Source organism: Bombus impatiens, unplaced genomic scaffold (assembly GCF_000188095.3).
Source record: "Bombus impatiens unplaced genomic scaffold, BIMP_2.2 scf_0389, whole genome shotgun sequence".
In the NCBI taxonomy this organism is placed as follows: Eukaryota; Metazoa; Arthropoda; class Insecta; order Hymenoptera; family Apidae; genus Bombus; species Bombus impatiens.
In genome coordinates, this window is record NT_176808.1 from 1,076,858 (window position 1) to 1,089,977 (window position 13,120).

General features: G+C 40.6%; 1 protein-coding gene across 1 annotated transcript in view; it reads right to left on the minus strand.

Moving 5' to 3' along the window:
• Positions 1 to 8,908: 8,908 nt before the first annotated feature.
• LOC100744972 (protein jim lovell) overlaps positions 8,909 to 13,120 on the minus strand; it is a 15,031-nt gene continuing 10,819 nt past the window's right edge. The window contains 1 exon segment of the mRNA XM_033321097.1: positions 8,909 to 13,119. Coding sequence (XP_033176988.1) covers positions 12,931 to 13,119 — 189 coding nt within the window. The 3' untranslated portion in view covers positions 8,909 to 12,930.

Below are 13,120 nucleotides of genomic sequence, written 5' to 3' on the forward strand. Positions count from 1 at the left end.
TAACAGCAACGCCGGAAATAATAGTATTCACTCTAACGTAATAGATTATACTTCTCCTTTGATCGTCCAATCTCTTAATTGCATTAACTTTTCAAACTTATGTAAATATATCGAAAGTATGACCGCTTATTTTTATTCGTTGTTTTTTTTTTTCACCAACGGGTTTCCCTCTCGTGGTAATTCTGAATTAATATAGAGCGAGCCAGAAGTAGAAGAATGCCATACATTGCTGAAACAATCCACGGAAATTAGCTCGCATTCGTACAAATTATTTTGTAATTTTAAACTTTTCTTGAAAGTTCGCTTCAGCAGATTTCCGAGTAGAACCTATACATATATACATACATACATACATATACACATCCACGCGCGCACATACATACATACGTACATACATACATACATATATATATATATGCATATACATATGCTTTTTTCTCTTTTTAATTAGCTGACATTTCATTAAAAGTTTTAATTTCCCCGTGCAATTTAACATACAATATGAAAGATAATCATATCTGGCTCACTTTCATGTCCTCGTGAAAGCTTTGGAAACACGTATCCAGTATTGTTTTAATATCCCTCTGGTTCATCAATTACCATATCCAATTAGTAAAATATGTACGTTGAAATAACATGTTAAAACAGATAATAAAGCTCAGTTTTACAACAAAAAATATTTTCTACTCAATCTCTCCGTTTATTATCTTACGAAAATAAATTCATTATTAGACGTATCTTTCTCTGGAAATATTGAAAATATAATTATCCTGTAAACGATGAAACTTATTTAGTAAAATTAAAATTAAAATTATTCGGTATTACGAAACTACGTCAATAATCGTAAAATGCAACTGCGTGCAATATACTGCCTGAATATATTATATCGATATTACCGTCGTTAAATTACTGGTATCGATATTAATATTACAAGTATTACTAAAAAAAACTTTACGTTATGCACGTTAGCATTTATATAGAATGTATCCTTACTATGAATGGGATTCTTTAATCCATTAATTCCTTATCGAATGTTCCGCTTTTATACAGTGTTTGTACTTGCAGCGTATAAGTAAATGCAAATTCCTATAATTATAAGAGAACGTCGAATACGTCATCGTTGACGCGCTTCGTCAAAGATTGGCTCATAGCTTCGGGCGAGGATGATCGATCGATGCGGCAAGAAATCATACTAAATAAAATATTTCACGGCTGTTCGACCAAATACGCAACATAAACATCCCGTCTCGGTACATTTGTCGCGTATTGCGTCCCGGTATGTCCGTATTTATAGGCCCCTTCAAAATAGTTTGAGCGCAGTGTTGCAAAGACCGTAGAAATTCACGAGAATTCACGCGTGTAGGATGTAACATTGCTCGGTCGACTGTATTTCATCTTCCAAGTTTCTCCGCCAGTCTCATTCTCCGAACAATTTTAATTATATCCGCATTATCCGATTTAATACATCGGTTCATCGAGAGGCTAGAAAGCCTAGATAAGGACACGTTAGTCTATATGTACGTACATATCGAATCATTTTATTGCTGGACAGTAGATATTTATGCAAATTCACATGTTCGTGAAAATAAACGAAAGAATAAATCCTATACGCAGATTTGTCCCATTTATTAAATACTATATACTATAACGAGTACTGTGCTTGATTAATTGCTCTATTAATATTTACGAACTCTATTCGACATAGTTTAACATCTTTCCTTTACAGATCAATTTCTAACGTCAAAGATAAAATTAAAAAAACAACGTTCCACTTGGCTCTTTGCCTCTTCGTTCGTTCGTTCGTTCGTTAAATTAGATCAGTTTAGTTTCGAGAGATCAAGAGATACGGTATTCAAAATTACCGAGTATCTCTGTCAAAGCGTATAACGCTAAACAAGAACATCGATATGACGACCGTTTGGCCGTTTCCGGTAGCAAATAAATCGCCAGTATAAATAAATCATCCTCCTCCAGGTACGTTTATGTGTCCACCGTGCGAAATAATATGCCGATCCCGGCGTAACAACGAGGTGTCCGGTGATTAATTACGCGTGCCAATCCCGTAATCGTTAGAGCAAGGTGTTGAAACGACAATTACTGTCACAACGATCTCCCAGTGTATAATACATACGGTAAAGAAGAAGATGTAAAACTAAAAGAAAGAGAGTAAGCGAGTCGCGAGAGGGACACTCCTCGAGCCCAAAAGTGCACGCGTTTCGCTCTCGGCATACAATGCATCTTCTTGGCCCGCGCCCCTCCCGGAATCCTGATCTTTCGGTTCAACCGACGTATTACTTATTTATTAGGACCGTGCCCGGGTGGTCCGCGACATGACGGAATCGATTACGCGAATTCGCGGAACTGGCCTTCCTGGCCCGAGTCCCTTCGGAATTATGCTTACACTCCTTCAGATTCGGCTCTCTTCTCTTCTCTACCTCCTCCTTTGAACTCGTTCGATCCTCCATCTTCTTCCGTCCGTCCCACCTTCGCCGTTCCTCACTTCTTCTTACAGACCTCCCTTCAACCTTTTTCCAACTCACACACACAGGCGCGCGCTCGCTTACCGTATTCTCACGCATACCGACACACCCACCCTTGTTCTTCTTTTCTCTCCCTTACCCGATCCTGTCATGCATCCAGCAACTATCCCTTTCCCTCCGCTTGGTAGAACGCCCTCCCAGGACCCGGTCGACGTTAACGTTCGGCTTATTATGTAATCAGAATAACAATAATTGTTTCGGAACTTTCGACTACTCATCAATCCGGGTGACAGCCGATTGCCCGCAGCTACGTGTAGGCATCGCTCGTTTAGCAATCCGTGGATAAGGATCAGAGGGCGGCAGGTTTCGAAGAGCTTCGAATTATCTTCGATTTTGTGAACTTTATCGGTAGGACCGGCATGGAGGAGGAGCAGATATTGGGAATGGTTTTCTCGCGAGTTATGGCCTCCTCTCGTTCTTCGAGAGTACTAGAGGATGGACCGGATCCTAAGTGCCCGCGGACGAAATTATTACGTTCATACGTAATCGTATGGATAAATTTTCGCCGCGACAATGTGATCTTTGCGGCAATGTTGGTGACTAGGTGGCAATAATACGGTGTTCGATCGTATAATATTCAGCGATACCAATATATTATATATTTATATGTACCTTCGAAGTGTTATTTGAAATTCGTTTGCAACACTTTAGATCATTGACGCGAACATTTTCAACAAGCGTTACCTGAAACGAGTACTTTTTCTTTTTTTTCTGTTAATCATATTACGAGTTAATAATTCCCTGTTAACTTGCAGTCTCGCGTAATGATACTGTTATGAAATGAAATTAAATTGAAACGCGTACATCCACCAGTATGTACCTTATTATTACGTGGGTGTGTACCTTAGAGGAATATTTATTTCTTGCGTAAATGTTCACAGCGTTGACATGCAACGCACGAGACACATACCGATACAAGTATTTTGGACATGTTTCGTCTTCTATAAACGATACGTGTATTAAAAGTATATTTTCAATTAATGATTCTCCGCCAAATTGCATATTTCTGCAATGATATAAATTCGAACGCAAAATATGTACGTTAGAAAAATTGTGAAATAACTTTATACGCATGTCAATTATAAATAAGAATAATTAAATACAATAGGATTGTTATAGCGTACAGAGCAATTTCCCACTCACCTATAAAAAAATACATTTATTCCATGGTTTTTGACAATCACAAAATTTCATTGTCCGAACAGCAAATCATCGATCTTAAATATCTATTTTTCTTGTCGGCTAACAATAGGTATGTATGCAACTTGAAAAGATCGCATCGTATTAAAAACCCTAAACTATCTGCTGAAATATCTCCGCCATTCTTCGAATAATATCGTAAGTGGCGAAGCGTATGTTAACGATATACATCGATATAAACAAAATCTATGAAAAGTCTCTAAACACTTTTCTGTCTGTGTACTTATTATGGTACGGAACGAAGAAATGCGATGTAACGTACCACGAAAAAGGTATGGATGGGGCTAGATGTTGATCGGGGATGAAAGAGGGTTAAGAAACAACACTATAAACGTTGCAATTGTATGTACATTTTTTATTAGGGGTTAATATAATAATTCTCGTAATCAGGGCGGGTGGATACGATTGGGTCGCGCGCGTGTTTTATGTGTGTGAGCGCGCGCACGCGCGTGTCTTGTGTGTGTGTGCGCGCGCGCGCGCGTGTGTTTTTTAGTCCGAAGAGCGAACGTGGGATTTAGGTAGCTAGCCTCGTCCTAGCCTCGTGTGCGCATTCACACCGTTAATTAGTCTGCAACGTTTTGCGTGTTTCGCAATTATTATTGCCTCTTTTTGTTTGTCGTTTGTTCGTTCTCGTTAATCTCTCTTGTAAATACTTTTCATCTAATAATTTAATTGCGTACGTAATAATTCGATTAATCAATAAATCCGTAATAAATCGGTATAAATGTTGAATCGTGTGCGTGAGTGAACTAGTGGTGCCGATCCTGTCGTAGGGTCGGCTAGGAAGTCTCGGTAGTAACCAGCGGTAAACGTATCACAAGTCATGTAGCAATCATTTATGCATTATCGGTACGAGTGTTCGAGAATCGAAGTTACTTCGCGCTTTCTCTCTCGTTCTCTCCCTCTCTTTCACTCCTTTCCGCGCATGCTCTCTTTCTCTCCGGAGATGTAAATTTTTGTTTGCAAACTATTCTCGGTATATATCAATGAACAACGAGTACCGGTGCTTCGCTGCTTCGTCGTCTTAACGTAGTGAAAAAAAGAAGTCTGAATCTACCGGCTGCGCAAGACAACAACAGCAAAAATAACAGCGAAAAATCTCTCTCTCTCTCTCTCTCTCTCTCTCTGTGTTTCTAGTTCTGTCTTTATCTTGGCGAACGACTTTAGCGCGAGTGTTGATCGATATTAATTAAATTGTACTCCACTGATCGCAGCCAAACGACTCTCTGAATTTATCTATATTAGAAGTTCGCGTCGTGTCATGCGTGAAATATAACGCGATCGCGTGTATACATATTTATATTATATATATACACACATACACACACACACACACAAACACACATACGCATGCACGCGCGCATATTACGTTAGTTACGTATATATATCGTAGCTAACGTTCGGCACGAAAAATGTCTTGCATATTTTTGCGAGAAGGCCCGCGGCAATCTCCGATCACGCTTTTATCCGATTCTGTCCTGTCGATATACATTGCCTATGTTATAGTAGCTACGAGTTCCGTGTTCGATTCGTCCGTCTCAACGATAACGTCGATTCTCAAACACTCGGAAATATTGTAGTTATAGCGTAGCGCAGTGCCGCGATGCTTACCGTTCCGCAGTTTCACCTATGTAAATAGGTGTATCGCAGGACACGCGTTTGCCACCACGGCCCCCTGCGCTTAGGTAATTGTTATTGTATATCAAACTTTATAAACTGTAATACAATGTAAACCTGTAAAAAATATACTGGGTGGCGGCGGCTCTGTATAATATAATAAGTAGTATTATAATCGTTATGGTACAATTGTAATTCGTATAAATATATCGTTATATTATATTTCTGTAATGTGCGCTTCCTATGTTGTTGTTTCTTTTTCTCGCGTTCCATGTTTTCGTCATGTAGCGTGCAAAACGGCAGCGTACCGGCCGCCGATTGCGTTCTATTATTTCCTTCTGTTATATTTCGTATAAGCGCTTGGTTCGTTGTACGGTAAATGCAGCTCAGCACCATTGTAGGTATATCTAAACGTATCAGGGAACGTACATCACTTTATACGTATACATGGTCGTTCGGCGTCTGTACACATTCTTTGTCGCAAAGGAAACTATATACGCGTAAATATGTCTCCTTCTAGCTTGTTTATGGTAAAACGAATTATTCTTTCTTAAACACTGCGCGAAATCAAGGCATATAAATTATTTTATCACTCGCTTCGTATATTATGTATAATCTTGTGAAATATTTTACATATAAAAAATTAAATCGCTAATTGACGAGATAACCAATAACGACGAATATATACTCTGTTGGAATGAAATTCAGCGCAGTGTTTAAAGAATCGTCACTCAAAGTAGATGTACATTATGAGGCTGCGAAAACTCATGATCGCCGGAGGAATAATGTTTCGAATGATAGCGATAAAGATATATAATAATTATTCCTTCGATCAAGAGCATCGAAGGCGCAGCGGTTACCGTACCACGAATAAACAGCGTTAATTTGTTATCTTCTCATGCGCTCGGGGCGAGGCTAGGGCGATTTAGGAACTACGTGACAGCACAACCGATGCAAGTAACTATTTCATCTGTTTTCTGGATTTTGTCCTGTTGCTTTATACAGTGAATTCTCGGTGAAACTCGATATCGACGGTTTCTATGTCACGACCATTGGAACTCGGCCAAGAGTGACCGATGGAATGTTTCTTGCCCGTGTCGAGTGAAAAGCCGTCAAAACTTTGAAGAAATCGGAGGCAAAATTTCGATAAATTTTGACTTTTCGTTAGATCGATAATAACCAGCCGAAGTGATTTTATCCCGTTACAAAACACCTGTTTTACCTATGTAATACACGAACCATGCCGACGGTTGATAATACCACGACGGAGCAAATAATTACAAGCTACGAAGCGCCATCTCTTAACGATGAGGCGCACCCCCCCGAGACAGTTTGCACTCGATACACGGCACTTTCGAAACTTTCGCATACTCGCCACATAATAATATCGCACGACGACATAGAAACCGCGTGTTTTATGCACTCATTTTCTCTCTCTCTCTCTCTTTCTCTCTGTCTCTGTCTCTCTCTCTCTCTTCTCCCCTCAACATACGTTCATCCAGTTTCTTCTTCTAACTAATTTTGCGCATCCTCGCAAATTTATATCTCATTTCTTCTTTCTATCACTCGATTAAAGGTTGTATCCGAAGAACAATATTCCCATTGCACAATTATCGATAAATATATATAATATATATATTATACGTACGTATATATTATGCATAAATAATCGATTGCGCATTCTTTGATCCTATGTACAAGTGTGATCTCATGTAAATTAAAAATAATTCTTTTTTGGAGGTGTATCTCTTTCTTGCGCTTTCTCATCCTCGCTTTCTTACTCTCATATTCACACCCTTCCTCCCTCTCACGATCCAGTCTGTCTGTCCGTCTGTCTCTCTTTCTCTCTCTCTCTCTCTCTCTCTCTTTCTCTCTCTCTCTCAACATGTAAATACTTAATATCTTTCATTCTTGTTGCAGTTTGTCCTTTTCACTGTTTTATTTTTTCCTCTGCTTTTGTCAGATAAAACCGTACTATCTCATTCTCGTACTGTAGGAACTTAAGATGGTGACTTCGGTCTCGGAGTCCCAGAAAAATCAAAGGTATTTCGTCTGTCCTATTTGTGTCATTCGATATAATATAACTGTACCCATAGGAGTAATGTGATTATCAGTGTAACAGTGTATACGTTATAGCGGCGGTCGCAGCGGCGATGGTTTTAAAAATATTTATGTTTGAACGGTTATGAATGACGGTCGTGGATAGTGCATATAATGGCAACGTGATAATGACACGATATCGAGTGGGAATGATCACGACAATTACGATGTAACGCCAGCGATGCACCGATAACAACGTAGAAATGACAATAATTTCTTCTACTTAAAGACTAACGAATAAGAAGATAACGCGTAATAACATCATGCGAGAAATTAGCGCGATAAAGATTCGATAGTGGAACGAAACGACGCGTTGAACAGAAAATACGAGGAAGGACATTTTAAGGAATCCGTTTCATTTCGTTACAAGCGTTTTCACGATCGGAAATCCTTTCCGGTAATGACCCGATACGACGATGTAGTTGGTACTATCTCAAGGAGTCGTTTTAAATTTAATGCCCGCCGTATTGCACTATTTGTATTGCGACAAGAAGAAAAACAATAGAATTGATTGGAATCGACTAATGTAAACCGAAATGGGGGCTGAGATAATACGGGTCGTTAACGCAAGTTTGCGAAACGGGACGAAACAGATTCCTTAAGACATTTTTCGTCCGATGCGCGTCGTTTCGCGTTGTTTCGCTGATTTCTGTCAAAAAAGTGTTAGAAAAATCTGTCGGACAGTCGAAACAGACATTTGCGACGTGACACGTGCTACATTTACGAGAAACGCGTTAGCGAGCTACTAAAATTAACAATACCGCAATAGAACTAATGATATGTAGCGATCGCGTCTTGTACGTGAAGATCGTTAAGCGGTGCGAGCAGATTGATTCATCCCGATCGATTCGAGTTATATAATGCGTAATATAGATAGTAAAGTTAATTTTAAAATCAATAATAATATGATAATAATCAATGATAATAATGACGTAAAGTCAATGATAATAAAAAAAAAAATAATAATAATAATAATAGTGATGTTGATAATAATAGTAACACAAAACAATAATAATAATAATAATAATAGTAATAATAAGGATAACGACGACGACGACGACGACGACGACGACGACGACGACGATGATAATGTACGTACTGTATGTTACGTAGTGTAATAAATAACAAACACACAAATAATAATAATTATAATGGATATGGTAAAAAATTAATAATTACGTCGATATACAAGTAAGAACGGCTGACGGTTTCTTGTGCCGCCCAGAATTCGAATACAACCTTTCGCCGTGTCCTGTTCGCACGCGTAGCCAAGATTGCTAACAACGAATCGATAATTACTATCGGTTTTAACCATTATCAATTGGTTTCGCGTGCTTTCGCGACAATTCGACTAACTTGTACTACGCGTAATAATATCCGTGCATTTCGCGGTAATAAAGTAACCAATCGATACGCGCCGCCTTTCTATCTATCCACCCTTTCCTTTTTCCCCCCTTTTTCGCCTCTCTACTTACACCCTATGCGACAATGCGACAATGTGACAATTTTTCTCGATACCGTTCACGCGAATACGCGTACGCGCGCGCACGTATGTGTGTGTGCGTGTGTGTGTGTCTGTATCTGAGAGTGAGCGAATGAATGAGCGAGGGTGTGAGCGAACGCGCGCGTGTCTGAGTACGTGTGAATATGCGAGTACGTGTGCCCGAGTACATGTCCGTATATCCGTCTGTATGAACGCGTATGTCCCTCTTATGCAGCTTCCGAGTCTCTCTTTCTCTCTCTTTCGCGCGCGCAACCGTACTTCTCGTTGTCAGAGATGATCGTCTTTCGCGTATATCTTGCACGTTTTTCGCTTGTCCGATCGTTAAGTTCTCTTTTGCTCGAAATAAGTTATTCGCGAATTGTCCGTGGCCGATCTCGGGTTTGTGTGTACGGGGCTCGGGACACGCTGGAATATGTTTCGCGATCAGGAGCGGGTCGGAACTCGTTCGAATTCACCTGAAAGGCATACGAACAACGAAACAGCCGTGAGCTTTGCTCGAAGAGTATCCGACGACAACGTACAGGTTCGTGTGTTTACGACTTTTCCTCCGTTTAACTGTAAAATAATACTGAAGTGTGCACATGGTGCCTATCACATATGTCTACGTAGTCTCTCTTTCCACAGTCGCTCTAATAATCACGCGCACGATCAGCCGCACACATTTTTCTTCCGCTATTTTTTTTTTCTTTTCTCTTCTTTCTTTCTTGTTGCTTTCTCTTTTAATCGTTATACGCACTTACAACTCGCGACCCAGAGAAGAGATTCTCTGTCTTCTCTGTTTCGCTGTTTCGCCTCGCTTTCGCACTCATTCCCTAGATTTCTCGCTAGCATTTCATTGGCTTACTCGCTCTTCTTCTCGTCAACAGAGTGGATAAAAAATTGTTAAAACCAGTTTCCACGTGGTCATACCGCTTCGTATGCCCTCCGCTTCTTACTCCATTTTTCACATGTCATTGACACAAGTAAAGTCATTGAAGATAATCTGTAATCAGCTTAATTTCTACGTGTAAATTATTCGAGTAACCTTAACGATATCTGTTGGTTCGTTGCTAGCATGAGAAACGACCTGGATTAAATGCGTCTAAAAGTAAAAAATCGTAATACGAAATTTCATCGTATTACGTATTCAAATCATCGTTGATTCTTCGTAAGTAAAAAAGTAAAATATCTTGATTATAATTACTTCTGTAAAATACAATATACGAGGGGGGGCTAAACTCACGGTATAACCCGTCGAAGCAGTTATAAACTCTTTCGAAACACCCTGTATATATATGTATATGTATATATATACATATATATGTGATATATATGTATATGTATATATAATATATATATGTATATGCATATATAATATATATAATATATAACATATAATATATATATATGTGTGTATATATATATGTATATATAATATTAATAATCAATAATATTAGTTTGTATCGTACAGGCTATTTTGGGGCTGAAAGCCTGTGGTTTCTCTAATATCTTTGCTTAACCTCCTTACGGAATCCATACGCTTTCTCCCATCGTTACGTTATACTTACAAGTTATTCTTTAATAATATATTTAATCTCGCTTTTGCTAGGTGCAGCAAGGTGTCACGTAACGGAATTTACCATCTTTTCTCTTGCCGTTTCCTCACCTCTCTTTGCATATCTCTTTTCTTTTTTTTTTTTTTTTGTCTTTTTTTCTCATTTTCTTAAGATTCATTAACGAAATAATCATCGTAAATGTATTATAGCTTTACGTTAATTTTTGTTTGTTTCTTCGTTACCATTACTTTTACAGTTTAATACGTTAGCTTTTTTTCTCTTTATCTATCGTAGATTTGTCTGTGGCTATCCCTGATGTGTTAGTTACCCTGCGCTTCCGTCTGGTTGTCGAAATATTGTTGCGAAATTGTGGTCTACGATTAAAATTTCGTCGTTTGTCCCGTGTTTCGAATACGAATTTTGTTCCTCTTTCCTTGTTTCTCGTTTCTTAGCATCTGCTCGTTTCCACTCGTTCGTTCCACCCCTTGTTTCGCACTGGCCGAATAAGGTTCGCGTTTCCGGGAGCTCACCAAGATTTACGATCGAACGGACACGCGCGGCTTCGTCTTTTCCTCTAGCTAACTTGCCGAGCTTTCCGGCGATTCGACCGGTCATTGAGTGTATATCCGCGTGCTTTAGGTGGCGCGCTGTTTCTCACGAGTGGGGAAATCTCGATTTGAAGAAGAATTATCGCGACAAAACAAAGCGAAAGAAAGGGAACGAAGCGTCGCTAACGATCGAGGGTACAGTTACGTATTTACAGATCAATGTACAGTCGTCTGTCTGTCCGTAGAGGATATCGCAGCGGTTGGCGGGAGTAGCGCGTGTACTGGGACAATTCGTGGCCGCGATACTTCTTGCGTGGCAAGAGAAAAAAGAGAGAATCTTGGCAAGCTCGCACCACCCTGCGCGCGATTATTACGTAAACCCCGTTCCACCCTATACTCCGGCAATCGTAACGTGATTTTACGAATGCACGTAATTCCGGTGGTCGCGAACGTTTCTTTACCGCTTTCGAAACCCTATCGAGGACCGACGCAAACGGCTCGCGCGAAAGTGACGTCTATCCGTAACGAATATCGTTGTATCAAACTGAACTATATCAGCGGTTAACATCGAACAGATAAGGTAAAATAATGGTAGTCAATTGGAAGCTCGTTTCGACGCGCTTCAACGGCGGCAGCAAGACGATCCATAGATACGAGGTATTAAGTGATTGGTCGATTGATTTCGTTTTAATCGTGGAAGCATGACCGATAATAAGCACGGTGGAGCAACGTTCGGCTAGCGTCGATTCAGATAAATAGGGATATACAGCTACGTCGGAAAAATAGAGATTGGCGTGTAAAATTAAAAGACAACGTTTCGGATTATTGCGTATGATTGTCAAACGAGTAACGATCGTTCAACGCGTCAGCTTGCTGCCACCGAGCGCCAATTGCAACAGGTATGTTAACGATCCGCGTATTAAACTATGGTTCGAGTCTTGTAAACCTTAACTCGTGTACATCACAGGCTACCAGGATGTTTTCAAAGTATTATAGTAAGTAAGCGCGTGTGCGTCTCTTCCTCTCTCCGTTTCTCTCTTTTTCTCTTTCATTGGCGCGTATGTCACTTTCTCAACGAGAAGTCTGCAAGTATACGGAGTATTGTTCGACGATTTTTCCTATTTCACGTAGGGCGGCCGTTGCATTTGCTTTAGCCGTTTTACAATACTATTATTTGGTATGATCGCTGTTGTAGCAGGAACTATTTATAGCGACGATACGAGGAGAGTCGTGTGTCTCGCCCACCAGCCAAAGTCTCCGCTTCCAAGCACCTTGTTGCGTTTCTTATCGACCGAAGGGTAGATGAATTTTTGGTCAGGACGCGTAGCAAGCGCGTAACGGGGGAACGAGCACCAGAAAAGACACCGTCGATGACTCTTCTTCCTTCGAGCTGTCTCCGGACGAGCCGCTAATTTAGCCAAGAAGAAGATACGAGAGAATTTCGCCGGTACGCTCGACCGAGTTTCGCGATCGACGGACAAAGGGAGTTGAACGTCGATATTTTTGTCGACGGAATAAGACGGAAAAAGACGGAGAAAGACGGAGAAAGAAAGTCAGATGAGAAGAACGGGCGGTGGTGGGTCATAAGCGTGGACCTTGCAAGGTGGAACGTCCGTCGAGCTTACACCCCGGTAGCTGTAAACCCGGCGTGGTAGTCAGTCTTGCGAGAAGAGAAGAATTTCGCGGGAATACCGAGGGCACGCGGCCTATCGTTCTGCTCGTTTATATGGAAGTATCGACGTGTCTGACGTGTACGCGTCTCGAGAAATCGTTAAAAGGGATGGTCGGTTTGAATCGGACGTGTACGCATCCGTGGTACTTCGACGAAGAGACGACGATCGGCGTGTGACCGCGCTACGATATCACGCGTAAAACGTTCTCTTTTTTTAATCCGGACCATTTTGTTGAAGTAGCGTTGGTGCCGACTGCGGTGGTTGCGGCTGCAGCGATTCGTGATGATGGTGACGATGATGATGGTGATGAGGATGATGATGATGATCAACCGGCGATGGCGTTTGACTGCTCCGTGAAGTATTAAGATCGCCTCCTGTGCTACTGTTGCCGCCACCGCCGCCC